The sequence below is a fragment of the Hyperolius riggenbachi genome, chromosome 3 (assembly GCF_040937935.1).
Source record: "Hyperolius riggenbachi isolate aHypRig1 chromosome 3, aHypRig1.pri, whole genome shotgun sequence".
Taxonomy (NCBI): Eukaryota; Metazoa; Chordata; class Amphibia; order Anura; family Hyperoliidae; genus Hyperolius; species Hyperolius riggenbachi.
This window is the reverse complement of record NC_090648.1, coordinates 89,414,744-89,430,359: the sequence shown is the minus strand read 5'-3', so window position 1 is coordinate 89,430,359 and position 15,616 is coordinate 89,414,744. Positions and strand designations below refer to the sequence as shown.

At 45.0% G+C, this 15,616-nt stretch overlaps 1 protein-coding gene across 2 annotated transcripts in view; it reads right to left on the bottom strand.

Moving 5' to 3' along the window:
• Nucleotides 1–7,939: 7,939 nt before the first annotated feature.
• The window catches only part of MAP2K7 (mitogen-activated protein kinase kinase 7), a 49,799-nt gene continuing 42,122 nt past the window's right edge, over nt 7,940–15,616 (bottom strand). For both annotated transcript variants that reach the window (XM_068274541.1, XM_068274542.1), the window contains 2 exons: nt 15,340–15,385; nt 7,940–10,002 (listed from right to left, as the gene is read on the bottom strand). In XM_068274541.1, coding sequence (XP_068130642.1) covers nt 9,865–10,002; nt 15,340–15,385 — 184 coding nt within the window. In that variant the 3' untranslated portion in view covers nt 7,940–9,864. The remainder of the gene's footprint in view (nt 10,003–15,339; nt 15,386–15,616) is intronic.

The following is a 15,616-nucleotide window of genomic DNA, read 5'->3' as shown; positions in this document are numbered from 1 at the left end:
AGAATACATTGGGGTGTCTTTTTTCTAAAATGGGGTCCGTTTCTGGGGTTCCTATACCGCCCTGACATTTTACGGGCCCAAAACCGTGAGTAGTCTGGAAACCAAATGTCTCAAAATGACTGTTCAGGGGTATAAGCATCTGCAAATTTTGATGACAGGTGGTCTATGAGGGGGCGAATTTTGTGGAACTGGTCATATGCAGGGTGGCCTTTTAGATGACAGGTTGTATTGGGCCTGATCTGATGGATAGGAGTGCTAGGGGGGTGACAGGAGGTGATTGATGGGTGTCACAGGGGGTGGTTAGAGGGGAAAATAGATGCAATCAATGCACTGGGGAGGTGATCGGAAGGGGGTCTGATGCTGGGAATACACGGTTCGTTTTTGCCTTCGTTTAAACCTTCGATTCGTTCGGTAAACGAATCGAGTGTTGAAAACGTATGTGAAAATAGTCATAATCTCATTATAGTTTCGATTAATAGACCCCAAAAACGAACGACTAGTGATCGAACATGTTTGATATTATCTCTCTTTATCCATCTAATCGAGCCATTGGTAGGCTTGATGGCTGTTCAGATCGATTATATATTCGTTTATGCTAGTCCGTCCCTGTAAAAAGGGATTTTCGCTTCGTTTCTTTGCAGCCTTCGATCATTGGAAAAACGAAACCATCAGAATCGAAAAAAAAACGAAACCGTGGATGGTGATATTAACCGTATGACCGATTATTTCGGGATCGAAAAGGACAAAAGGCACAATCGAAACGAAGGTTTAAACGAAGGCAAAAACGAACCGTGTATTCCCAGCATGAGGGTTTGGCCGAGTGATCAGGAGCCCACACGGGGCAAATTAGGGCCTGATCTGATGGGTAGGTGTGCTAGGGGGGGGTGACAGGAGGTGATTGATGGGTGTCTCAAGGTGTGATTAGAGGGGGGAATAGATGCAAGCAATGCACTGGCGAGGTGATCAGGGCTGGGGCCTGAGGGCATTTTGAGGGTGTGGGCGGGTGATTGAGTGCCCTAGGGGCAGATAGGGGTCTAATCTGATAGGTAGCAGTGACAGGGGGTGATTGATGGGTAATTAGTGGGTGTTTAGGGTAGAGAACAGATATAAACACTGCCCTTGGGAGGTGATCTGATGTCGGATCTGCGGGCGAACTATTGGTGTGGGTGGGTGATCAGATTGCCCGCAAGGGGCAGGTTAGGGGCTGATTGATGGGTGGCAGTGACAGGGGGTGACTGATGGGTGGCAGTGCCAGGGGGTGATTGATGGGTGGCAGTGACGGGGTGATTGATGGGTGATTGACAGGTGATCAGTGGGTTATTACAGGGAAGGACAGATGTAAATATTGCACTGGCGAATTGATAAGGGGGGGTCTGAGGGCAATCTGAGCGTGTAGGCGGGTGATTGGGTGCCCGCAAGGGGCAGATTAGGGTCTGATCTGATGGGTAACAGTGACAGGTGGTGATAGGGGGTGATTGATGGGTAATTAGTGGGTGTTTAGAGGAGAGAATAGATGTAAACACTGCGTTTGGGTGGTGATCTGATGTCGGATCTGCGGGTGATCTATTGGTGTGGGTGGGTGATCAGATTGCCCGCAAGGGGCAGGTTAGGGGCTGATTAATGGGTGGCAGTGACAGGGGGTGATTGATGGGTGATTGACAGGTGATCAGGGGGGATAGATGCATACAGTACACAGGGGGGGGGGGGGGTCTGGGGAGAATCTGAGGGGTGGGGGGTTATCAGGAGGGGGCAGTGGGCAGGGGGGGGAGATAAAAAAAAAATAGCGTTGACAAATAGTGACAGGGAGTGATTGATGGGTGATTAGGGGGGTGATTGGGTGCAAACAGGGGTCTGGGGGGTGGGCAGGCGGGGTCTGAGGGGTGCTGTGGGCGATCTGGGGCAGGGGGGGGGGGGAGAAATCTGTGTTTGGGTGCAGACTAGGGTGGCTGCAGCCTGCCCTGGTGGTCCCTCGGACACTGGGACCACCAGGGCAGGAGGCAGCCTGTATAATACACTTTGTAAACATTACAAAGTGTATTATACACTTTGTATGCGGCGATCGCGGGGTTAACATCCCGCTGGCGCTTCCGTATAGCCGGCGGGATGTTGCGGCGGGCGAGCGGTGACAGGCGCCGGCAGAGGATCGCGTCACGGATGACGCGATCGCTCCGCCCATGCCCTTAAATGGACCGCCGCCTCTGTGGGTGAGCCGGTCCTTCAGGGCTCCACTTCCCGGCCGCCTCTGTGCGTTAGGCGGTCGGGAAGTGGTTAATGGGACACTATGGCGAAAAATTGTACAATTTAAAATATGTGCAAAGAAATAAGGTTTTTTGTTTTTTTTTTGCAGGGTAAAATGAGCCATATATTACTTTTTCCTATGTTGCTGTCACTTACAGTAGGTAGTAGAAATCTGACAGAAGCGACAGGTTTTGGACTAGTCCATCTCTTCATGGGGGATTCTCAGCAAAGCTTTTATTCTTTATAAAGCTATTTCCTAAAAAGGATTTAAACAATGATGCTGGCCAGCCTCCCTGCTTGCTACACAGTTTTTGGCAGTTGGAGAGAGCAATTGCCATTCACTAAGTGCTTTTGAAAATAAATAAATCCCCGAGAATCCCCCATGAAGAGACGAACTACTCCAAAACCTGTCGCTTCTGTCAGAATTCTACTATTTACTGTAAGTGACAGTAACCTAGGAGAAAAGTAATTTATGGCTCATTTTACTCTGGAAAAAAAAAATATTGTTATTTGTTTATGTTTGCACAATTTTTCGCCATAGTGCCGCTTTAAGGATGCAAGGAAAAACTCACATATAATGTGGGGTGGCAGTTTCAAGATGCACAATAGACAGACTTGAAGAAAAATGAGCTGCATGGTCAAGTTGCCAGAAGAAAGCCATTACTACGCAAATGCCACAAAGTATCCCACTTACAGAATGCCAAACAGCACAGACACAAGCCTCAAACCTTCTGGCACAAAGTTATTTGGAGTGATGACAAAAAAAATATTTTTTTTTTTACCAAAACCATAAATGCAACATTTGGAGAGTCATCAACAAGGCCTATGACGAAAGGTACACCATTCCTACTGTAAGACATGGTGGAAAAATCGCTGATTTTACAGCGATGCGTGAGCTACAAAACCACAGGAAATTTGGTCATAATTGATGGCGTTATGAATGCAGTAAGTTATCAAAAAATACTGGAGGAAATTTTTTACTCAGCCAGGAAGCTGAGCATGGGACGTACTTGGACATTCCAACATGACAATGATCCTAAACACAACGTCTAATTACCTGGTCAATGTCTACAGCAACATAAAGTGAAGGTTCTGGAGTGGCCATCTCTGTCTCCTGACCTCAGCGCATCTTTGAGCCACTCTGGGCAGATTTCAAATGTACAGCTCATGCAACAAAGCCCAAGAATGTGCAGGAACTGGAGTCTTTTTGCCAGGAAGAGTAGACAGCTTTACCGTCTGAGAAGATAAGAAGCCTCTTCCACAACTACCATAAAAGACTTCAAGCGGTCATAAATGTTAAAGAGGGCAATGCTCGGTATTAAGAAATGGGGTGCAAAGCAGGTGGTTTTGGCGCACAACGCAGGAACTAGATGCCCCATAGCAGCAATGTTATGCTGCATGAGGTATGTAAGTCGGGGCTCCGGAAATCGCCGGACTCGGGAATAGTATTTAATGTCCCCGGGTAGTTCATACTGCGCCCAACTCACCAACGGCATGCTAATATGTACGCCTGGGGTGTGTAAACTTTGGGTCATTTGTGTAGTGATGAGGATTTAAAAAGAGTAAACACAGTTGTTTGGCAATAAATGGCTTCAGCCAACCACTAACTATATGTGAAAGAAAAGTTTTTGTTACCATTCATATTGTATGAAAAATGGTTATAAAATCAAATTCTGCCAGGGTATGTAAAGTTACGAGCACAACTGTATCTATGCGCTTTGAGTCCTAAGGGAGAGAAGCGCTTTACAATTGTTATTGTATTATATCAGTTTAGACATCCACCTTTAGGTAAGCAATACCGTACTTTTTAAACTCTTGAACTATTTTATTCTTTGTGGGCACCTCCTGCCTCCCTTGTTTACTTCACCAACCCTCCTTTGGAGGGACGAGTCTTTTAGTCTCAGTTTTTAGAGAAAGCTCTACCTACTAAGGCATACTTGAGTGCAGGATGAGTGTTCCCCACATGCACTGACGGTGGTTGCTTTTGGTGGCAACCCAGGTTTGTGAGCACCTCGATTTTTTTGTATACATCCAATTCATATGAACTTACTAACCTTACTGGGCTCCTATGCTTCTTGTGTACTTTTTCGTCAAAGTCCACTTCTTGCATACCTGTGAGCTGTTTTCTGCAGTCATATTTAGAGTCAGAAAAGAAGACAACAGAAAGAATGATACCAACTAGAGGGGTGGAGAAAGGATGTAGTAATTAACTAAAATCACACAAGCATAAAAATATGCAATCTCTGTTCAAGTATATGTCTACATACAACTTTTTGATGAACTTTTTCCAACATCTGAGATGATGATGATGTTTCAAGCAATTGCTGGAGGCCGAATTATAGTGTTTTATTCAGTCTTCTGACGGCGCTGAAGTTACTCCCTGTGCGCCGCCATAGCCGTAATTCCTATTGCAGCCTATGCCGGCTGCGCCCAAATCTACTGCGCTGGAATTAAAGCGTTCGCGTTCCATTTTTTGCAACACTGGTCATTAAGCAGGTAGAGCCTAATAGTAATCTTCCCTTCTCTTATGCCTGGTACACACAATGAGATTTTCTTTCAGATTTACTGCCACATTGACTATTTCCAATATGTCCCATCTGATTTTTAATTGATTTTTCATAGAAGTGAACGGAAAATCAATCGGAAATAAGATAGGACATATTGGAAATAGTTTATCTGGCACTAAATCTACGGCTGTGGAGTCGGTACAAAAATCTTACGACTCTAACTCAGACTCCTCGGTTTATGAAACCACCGACCAACTCCAGGTACCCAAAATGGCTCAGACTCCTTAGTCTAATACTTAACAGGGCTGTGGATTTTGTACAAAAATCATCCGACTCCGACTCCTCAGTTTATGAAATCACGACTCAGACTCGCCAAAATTGCCCCAACTCCACAGCCCTGACTAAATCTGCTAGAAAATCTCATTGTGTGTACCAGGCATTATAATAAAGGCTTGCACATCCCTTAGGCTCATGACGTGTTTAAGATTTGGTTCGTATTGTTATATCAGAAGCAAGCGGTGAGATATATGCAAACCAGTCGTTTCTGGTTTCATTTCAGGAAACATTGTGCTAATAAACCCCTGCTAAAAGTACCTTACCTTCCTCCTCGGCATTTCCAGTGGCTAATCAGCTAATTTCACAGAAATGAAAGGATAAGGCGCAATTGCTTTGGCTAAGGGCCCATTCACACCTGGGGCTTTTCAGCGGTGCTGTGCACAACACACTCCTATGGTATCAGTCTCACTGCAGTGCTTGTGATTTGCAATCGCAAACAGGCTGCATATAGCATTTTTGGAGTGATCGCAATGCGATTCTTGTTCCCCAAACAGGAACTCAAAGTGCAACCAATATACAATCAGCGCCAAAAAGAAAAAAAAAAGAAAAGTGCAATCAAAAGTGTAAATGGGGGCCTAAGTGCTTATGATTTTGCAATGCAATTTTAAGAGCAGTTTTTGAAGGAATGTGCATTTTTGCACATTCCTTTAAAGAGACACTGAAGCGAAAAAAAATGATGATATTATGATTTGTATGTGTAGTACAGCTAAGAAAAAAAAAACATTAAGATCAGATACATCAGTCTAATTGTTTCCAGTACAGGAAGAGTTGAGAAACTCCAGTTGTTATCTCTATGCAAAAAAGCTATTAAGCTCTCCGACTAACTTAGTGGTGGAGAGGGCTGTTATCTGACTTTTATTATCTCAACTGTAATTGAACTGTTTACTTTTCCTCTGCTAGAGGAGAGGTCATTACTTCACAGACTGCTCTGAAAGACTCATTTTGAATGCTGAGTGTTGTGTAATCTGCACATATTAGAGAATGATGCAATGCTAGAAAAAACAGTATATACCTGAAAATAAAAATATGAGAATATTTTCTTTGCTGCTAATCTTCTAGTAATTATTCATAGTACACAACCAATTCATTATATCATATTTTTTTTCGCTTCAGTGTCTCTTTAAAAGGACAGTGAGAGGAATATGGAGACTGCCGTATTTATTTCCTATTAATACCAGCAACCAACAACTACGTGGGGCGCGTGAATGGATGGATGGAGCCTGGAGAGCCAGTGGTGGACGCACAGGTAATGTATACTGCAACGGGCACATTGGACATTAGGGGGGACAGCATTGGGGGTTTCGTCACTCGTCCCGATATCTCACGCCATTACTGCCGCACACCTAACAGCCCACGGCGGCCCGACATTTTGCAGCACGTCGATCGGGCATGCACTTGGTGGCAAAGAATTTCGTCAGAGTCGCTATTCAAATCAGATAGTCGATCAGTTGCCAATTCGATAGATGTATGGCCACTTTTAGAGGCAGGGGATCAGCAGGACAGCCAGGCAACTGGTATTGCTTAAAAGCAAATAGATATGGCAGCCTCCATATCCCTCTCACTTCAGTTTGTGCTTTTAAGCTGAATCAATCTGAAAAATGCTACATGTAGCAAGATTTCAATCTTCCGAAAATCAAAATGCTGCAGTGGGAGCACCTTAATAGGGTGACACTGCACTAGCAGCCCAATCCCCCCCCCCCCCCCCCCCCCCCCCCCAGTGTGAACCAGCCCTTCCTCTTGCAGAATAAAAGGACTTTATAAGAAAATAAAAAAAATAAACCCTAAATGTTGTTATTTTCTTCCAAGGCTGTCTGGATCTAGAGATCTGGTCACCTGAAACATGAGTAGTAGTATATGATACAAAACATACATAACACGAAATACTATGCAGTAATCAAAATCTTTACATGCAAAGTCTCAAAGGATACTTGAACTGAATTAATAAATAATAAGAGACGTGGCCATGACTGGTGCTTCTTCCAGTCCCCCATAATCTTTGTGGCCTCTCAGATTTGCCAGCCAACCCATCGTTGTGGTGCTTTCTCCCCCCTAGAAGCTGCAGCCACCACACATGCTCTTCTGGGCGCTCTTCTCACACATTCTCCTGAAGGGCTGTGCACAGCAGCCATGGCTGAGAGCAATCCAGACTAGCAAAGTTCAGAAACCATTTCAACTGCACATGCCCAGGGTTCTCCCAGCTGCTGTGCACAGCCCTTCCGGATGATGCACAACGAGAGCACGTAAGTGGAAAGAGAATGTGTGGCGCTGAAAATTAAAGAGGACAAAAGCACGGAGACAGAGCTGCGGCCAGCAAAACTGAAGGTTCTTGAAGATTACGGGGGACTGGAGTAAGATATGGCCACATCGTTTTATTTTGAGTTCAGGCATGCTTTGAATCCTGTTATAAAACCTTCAAGGAAAGCCAAGATAGGGCCCCCGCCATAAAATATACCTACCGGGGGCTTCCTCTAGCCAGCCTGACTGCTCTCCCGGCGTCCTCTACTCATGCTCCGTTTCTCCACAATTTGCCCGAAAAGTCGTTCCATCCGTAGCCATCTGCGCATGCGCAGCCTGGCCATGAGCGCGCTCCCACCACATTCACGTTGCCTTGAGCGTACTGCACGGGAGCAGACACCGGGAGCGAGGCAGGGGAGAGCCAACTTGCCCTATCTGTAGGATTTTTCAGCATGTATGTAGCACTGTTGCTGCCCGTATGTGTCCCTGGCTCCCCATGGTCCGCCTCCTGTCGCTCCACTCCCTGCTTGTGTGTGCGCTGAGATAAGGGGGTGGTTACATATTTTTGGGGCACCATTTATAAGATCAAAACGCTCCAAATGTAGACATTAAAGTACACATAATGAAGTGTAGCAGAGTTTATTTCAAACATGGCCTCCCCTGCAGAAAAACCAGCTGGACACATGCAACAGGAATAGTAGAGAGGATATACGGAAGCAGGATGGATGGGGGGGGGTAGAGGATAAAGTGGTGGGGAGAGAGAGAGAGAGAGAGAGAGAGAGAGAGAGAGAGAGAGAGAGAGAGAGGGGGGATCAAGGAAACACACATACACACACCCACACTACAATGCGAAATAGCAGTATGCCTGCTACACCGCAGATGTAATATATAATTACAGACATTAAAACCGGTGGGAAATCCCCCAGTAGCCCCCCACCCCCCCCATGTAGCTTTGGTACAGTCATATTAACCTCTCCCACACATTGAACCACTTCTGGCACCACCCTTACAGAGAAAAGGGGGCAGTCACATCATCGATCTGACATATAATTAACGGATAATGCATTAAAACTGCATCTATAGACCCATTTAAAAATAGTTCTGAAGATGAGCGAGAGCGTTGCTCAGCCACTCCAGAAAAGAACAATGAATTGCAGACACTTCCTCCAAGTAACCCCTCTTCAAATAAAAACATACATACACCTTCTTCTACCCTCATCTCACTTCCACGTGCATTTAAAAGAACCTCTCAGTAGAAGCCGAGATGCTTCTACCCCTCTGAATTCACATCCCATTGTTCCTATCTACTGTCCCAATGAGCAGTGTACAAGCAACTGCCCAAATGTCCAATAACCTGCAGCTATCACCATTGATTTGGAGGTCCTGAGGAGTCTCATTCTTGATGGGTTTTCAGTCTAAAGCTTTCTCCCACTCCCTCACCGTGTGCCAAAAAAGATCATAACAAGCAAAGCCTTGGGTGGTTCATCCACTTCATCCTGAGCCAGCAGAGGACAATTACTAAAGCTGTTCCTCTACTCCATTGAAGTCTTTGTGGTGGAAGCACCAAGGAGACAGATATACTGTAACTTAGAATCACCTTAAAACAGACATCTTCACAGGGTATTTTTTGTCTAGCAGCACACGATTATCACCACAGAACATGTCTCTGGTGACTTCCCTGCCAAGTTTCGTGCTCCAGTTCTTGAATTGTAAGGTGCCATGTAGACAATCACTCAAAACGCTGGAGGTGAAATCAAAAAGTCTTGTTGACCGGACACTCCGAAGCACTAGTGTTTCCTATCCATGCATCTAGCACAATGACATTTTAGAGCGTTCACCATGGATAAAAGACCCTGAAAGTAGCCCCAGCTATAGTCAGAACATCAAGTTCCTTTCGGGATAAAAAAAACACCTTGGTTCACCGTGTTGTGTCTGAAGCCATCCTTAATGTTGAAATAGGTGACCTTCTGCTTCTGGTCCAACTTTCCTGAATCTGTCCTCATGGAAACATGTTATGTCAGTTACAAAGATGACCTGTAGGTATCAAAGTGTATGGGAAAGTAGCTGGCTATAGCGTGACTCAATGAACATGCTAAGCATCCTGAAGAAATAAAATAAATAAAGATTCCACCGTGAATTGTGGTGGCGCTAACATGTCACTAAATAAAAAAAACAGCTAATATTTAACAGTTAATAGAACGTGGTGTAGGACAACTTGCATACAAGATGTGGTATCTTCAGGCCTACGTTTTTCCACAACGTTTGATGGAGGTCTTAAACTCTGATGCAGAGGCTTAAGGTGAAGAGGGCAGTAATGTGCCGACATTAACGGGATTATACAGTATCAGGGTCACATGTGAAGGGTAATGGAGCATCTTCAAAAGAAGAAATGGTGAGGGAGTGGGAGTCGATCTCCCATTGCAAGGAGTAATGTTCAGAAGAAGCCCCCAACACACCACGTAATACACGATTATCCACTTTTCAGTCTCAGAGTCGCATCCAAAGTTAATGCTGGAGAGGGGCCAGGCCTCCCCTCCCTTGCTAGACGCTACCTGCTGAAGAAAGGCAGGTTCTGGGGACTGAGGAGAGTGCTGCTCCGAGGGGACTCTGTCCGAGCCATAACGTCCTGAAACCAGGAGGCAACGTCTACTTCTTGTGTCTCGTACTGACGCAAGAAAGGATGCTCCTAAAGCAAGGGAAAGCAAATGGAACATTTAATACAAAGGGGCACAGCTAGACACAAAGCAAACAGGCTGAAAGAAATAACTAATCAGGTTTCCCAAGCTTCACATACGGTACATCCGAAACTGGGAATAAATGAAGACATCACCATTTCAGCTGCACTGAACTCAATTGAGAGGGTTATGGAGGCTGCCATATTTGTTTCCTTTTAACCACAACAGGTTGTAATCCCCTTATGGACCTCAGCAATTTTCACATTTCAGCGCTCCTCCCATTACTTCGCTAATGTTATCGCTACTTATCAAATCCAAATGATCCATATCTTGTTGATTTTTCAACACCAATTAGAGATTCTTTCAGTGGTACTTTTTGGAAGGAATTATTATTATAGGTGCATTTTAAAAGGGCCTAATAAAAAAAATGGAAAATAATTATTTCTCGTTATCAGCCATTATAGTTTTAAAATGATATGTACTACTGCAATTAAAACCCACACATTTCATTTGCCCATTTGTCCCAGTTATTACAACGTTAATTGCAAGCCTTAATTTGCAAAAATGACAATCATATACCCGCATAGCATGCATATACTGAAAGGGATCCAAGCAGCTCCTGGCTTCAAATAGCTGCAAGGCCTGCCATTGTTCAGAAGCTCACTCCCCTGCTATTTTACAACTGCTATTATCCAGGCTAGGTGTGAAATTCTTCAACTGTAACTGATGTTTTCTGTTTGAAGTACAATGGGGGATTGTTTGTGGTCAATTAAGTCTAAAGAGGTGATTTCTTATCTGTCTTCCACCATCTCCTGCTCAGGGACCGCAGGTCCTTTGCGGCCAGACAAAGTGGCTAATTTAACCCTTAGATGTAAAAAAAAATGAGGTAAAATGAACGTTTTTTTTTAATAATAAATCACATTTTTAATTTGCTATAGAGCTGCCCTGGGTGTTAAAAATGATGCTCTGTTCACTTGAATAAACAAAGCCAAGTCCCTAGTTATGTATTTTCTTTAAAATTACGTCGCTTTGGCTATTTTACACGTTTATTGAGTTTGGTAAATATGGGGTTAATGGAAATGAGACAGGTGGTAAAGGGAATTTTATTAATGTGTAGGTTTTTTTTTCCCCTTGCACTAGTACACTATTACATTTTGGCCACTAGATGGCATATTCATGCAAAGAGCTGAACAACAGCTTTCTTTGCAAAGCAGAATTAAAGTGAACCCAAGGTAAGAGTGATATGGAGGCTACCATCGGCCAGTCGGCACAGTCCACCTGCGCATGCCCACCCACTGTGCTCCCGCGGCTGGGAGCGTTCTGTGCTTGCATGGCTGGCGGGCACGCACAGCTGGCTAACTCGGGCATCTACCGGAGCATCCAGAAGGCAAGGGAGGATGTTGAAGTAGCAAACTGCATGGAGGGGCCTGGAAGAAGCTCTAAGTATGTGTAAAACTGCTGGAATGCAATGATGTGTCAGCTTGTTAATATTACAAACTAATCCAACATGTAATCTATGCAGACTGTTTTCGATTGGTTGATCCTCATCGGTGGATGGCATGGAGTAATATGGTTCAGGGTAGGACATGAAACACCCAGAGTTACAGAGTACCCAGCAAGCTCATGGTGAACCAGAACTCATTGGAGTGTGTAACGGACTAAAAAGAGCCAAAAAGCCCTCTTACTAAAATGCTATGCAAAAAGTTTGCCTTCTTAAAACAAAAGGTATTTGCAATTATTCAGGTTGAAGTAAGCATATGATGTCTCCCATGATGCATCACTACTGAATTTGCAAACCATCTCTGTTGTCCCTGAATACTAGCCACACCTCCAGAACTTCCTGAATGCAATGATGTATCAGCTTGTTCTTATGACAGATCTAAAATATTATAGATACAGATTGGCTCTATCGGGGACAACGAAGGGATAATTTGCATATTAATCAGTGATGCACTTTGAGGGCTCTTTCACACTTGGACGTTGCGTTCGATGCAACGTTAAGGTCGCATAACGTGCCCCTAACGCAGCGCATGTTAGTATTGAAGTTGGACGTTATATAGAGCCGCGTTATGCGTCTCTTGATGCATCCGTGCTGCCTACTTTTTGACGCATACTATCGAAAGAAAACGGCGCATACAGATACAAAATAAATTTAAAAAAATCAGTACTGAGCATGTGCAAACATCAGAACGCAGCCAAATACGAGTAGAACGCACAGCACGCTGCACTTTCATTGAATGTGCAGCGTTATACTCCAACGCAACATGGGCACTGTGAACAGCCCATTGATTTTTCATTGCTGTGCGGTGGGCTGCGTTACAGGCTGTTCTAACGTGCGTCTGTAACGTCCCACTGTGAAAGCAGCCTGAGACACCTCAGAGCTTACTCCAACTGGAATAATCACAAATAACTTCTGTTTTAAGGAAGTAAACTTCTGTTTTGCATAGAATTTAGTAAGGAGGTCTTTTGGTCACTTCATGTTAGCTTTCAAAGAAAATACTCTCTCCTCTTGCCCCCCAGTACCTACAAACAGCGGCCCATAAAAGTTCCAGTCGGTGCCTGAAAGCAGAACAGACCATTGTGACAGGAGCCCCAATATATGAAGTGATAAATAAGTGTGCCATATCTACATATTGGCAGGGTGAGAGCTGCACCACCGTGGCAAGAGCACTGTGTCTGGTGTGAGAGAGAGCCTTTTTATGCCAATACAATCAGTCTTCTTCAATGTCCTGTCATTCATACTGAGGCCTTCTGAGGCAAACCAATCCACAGAGGCCAATGTACTCGCTTGCTTGGATCAACTTTCTGTGTACAAAGGCTATCATTCATAAAAGTGTGGTTGGTAACAAAAATCCGTGCGGGAAAATACCGGTATTTTAGACTTGTGGGTGGTCATTCATAAAAATGTTGCCAGTTGCGATACAAGTGCAGTGATTCCCTGAACTAGGCATGCGGAAACAGAGAAGCTGCCCGAGTCCCTCCGTGCACTGCTCTCTCTGCTGCTGCTTGGGAGGTCTGTCTCCATTCACTTAAATGTATTCCGCATGCTTATCGCTACCTCTAAGGGAGCGGTATTCCCCGTCCACATACCGATTGCGTTAATCTTTATGAATTGACATTTTGTTCCATTTTTTAAGATAATCACCGCACAAGGCGGTAATTTATCGCTCTGCTCGGGAATGTCAGCTTTTCATGCGGAAACAGCCTTTATGAATACACATTTTGCTAAGTGGTCGGTAAAGTAAGCCGTTTTCAGCATTTACGCATGTGGGAATGCTTTATGAATGATAGCCAATGTGTGACAGTAACAGATCCCTCAGATTAAGGTCAGAGAGGGTTCTACCTACGGCCACCTTAACGGAGATCTAGAGGACAATGATGGAAAACCAATCAAGACTACCTGATTTTCAACTTACTGTACTGGTGCAGTTATCAACCTGTGTAGGGCTAGCATAATTGTACTATGTACACTTTTACAAACACCCGTTTAGTACAAAGGTTGATAGATTAAAATTAGATTATACTTCCCAAACCAAAATTTAATTAATGACTCTTATGCCTGGTACACACCATACATTTTCCCATCAGATGCACAGGTCAAGTCGATAATTTCAGATCTTGATTTACGATCGATTTTGTATAGAAGTGATCGGAAAAGTTAACAGAAAAACAACTGGAAAACAGATTGGACCTGTCAGAAATTATCGATTCAATCCATCTGATGGGAAATTGCATGGTGTGTCCCAAGCATTAGGTACATAATAGAGCATTTGAAAGCATCCCATGTGTGTAAAAGCATTTATGTTCACTGCAGAGAGCAGTACAGGCTTGCTTATCCTCTGGCTGATCAGCGAATGTAATCATTGTTGGCCAGAAGATGCTCTCTTGTCTCTGTTTTCGCTCTCCTCTACTCCCTCTCTCTGCCGAAGTGACTGACGCCAGGGTTATGTGTTCAGCAGAGAGAGAGGAGCAGAGTGAAGACAAAGGCAGAGAGAGTGTCTCCTAGCCGGCAAAGATTACATAATTTGCCGATTAGCCAGAGATAAGCAAGCCTGTACTGCTCTATGCAGTGAAAACATGTTTTTACACGTGGAATGCTTTCAAATGTTCTTTTATGTACCTACCGTATTTCGCGCCGTATAAGACGCTCCGGAATATAAGACGCACCCAGGTTTAAAGGGCAAAAACCAGGGAAAAAAAAAATATACATACTAAACTTGGTGCGTCCATGTTCCAGGAGCGTCTTGTACATGTTCTAGCCCAAATGGTGTCCTAGTGTATCCCCATGTGTCCTGATGTGTGCTACTGTGTAACCCATGTCTGCCCCATGTATCCAGCGTGTCTGCCCCATGTGTCTGGCCCATGTGTCTCCCTGTGTGTCTGCCCATGTGTCCAATATGCCCCCCATGTGTCCAATATGCCCCCCATGTATGTGTCCAATATGCCCCCCATGTGTCCAATATGCTCCCCATGTATGTGTCCAATATGCCCCCCCATGTGTCCAATATGCCCCCCATGCGTCTCCTGGCCCCCCGTGCTGCAGAGCATAGATAGCCGCAACTTACCTAATCAATGCGCCCGCGGCGACGTCAGACCTCCGCGCTACCCCCCGCTAGCCTCCTCTCCCTCCCCCTCGTCTTTCCTGGCCCCCCCCCCCGTGCTGGAATGTATGGCGGCAGCTTACCTTCCAAGCGCCCGCGCTGGATGCAGACATCGGTCTCCACGCGACTTCTCGCTCTTGTGTCCGGCTTGTATTGATGACGCGTCATCAATACAAGCCGGACACAAGAGCGAGAAGTCGCGTGGAGACCGATGTCTGCATCCAGCGCGGGCGCTTGGAAGGTAAGCTGCCGCCATACATTCCAGCACGGGGGGGGGGCCAGGAAAGACGAGGGGGAGGGAGAGGAGGCTAGCGGGGGGTAGCGCGGAGGTCTGACGTCGCCGCGGGCGCATTGATTAGGTAAGTTGCGGCTATCTATGCTCTGCAGCACGGGGGGCCAGGAGATGCAAGGGGGAAGCGGACAAAAAGGCAGGGAATCCCCAACATGGCGGCGGGTCGTATCGGCGGGCGTTCGGAAGTTGGGGATTCCCTGCCTTTGCCGTATAAGACGCAGGGACTTTTTCTCCCCATTTTTGGGGGAGAAAAAGTGCGTCTTATACGGCGACAAATACGGTAATAGTTACTGAAATGTTAGTTTTGGGAGTATAATCCCACTTTAATCATTATTTGAATATACAACAAAATGTGTAAAACCTGCACAATCAGACTGAAAAGTGTGTGGCCAATATAACCCATAGCAAACCATAAAGATCAAAGCATGCCTGATAAGAAGACTAGGTCTACTTACCAAAAGCTTATTATACTTTGGCCTTTTTCTGTGATCCTTTGTGAGACTATATAACAGGGAAGAAGAGAGACAAATGTTAGCAAATTCATCTTGCCCAGATGCATTTTATACCACATAAAACTCAGGAGTTCTGTGGTTCATGATAAATACCACAACCATACTGTAAGGCCTGGGAGCCACAGGAGGCATTCCATGGCATTCCTAGTTCGGTATAGAAAATGTGAGATGCCAATAAAAAGATCAGTATCACAAATTCCTCAGTGCTATTGGCAAGAAG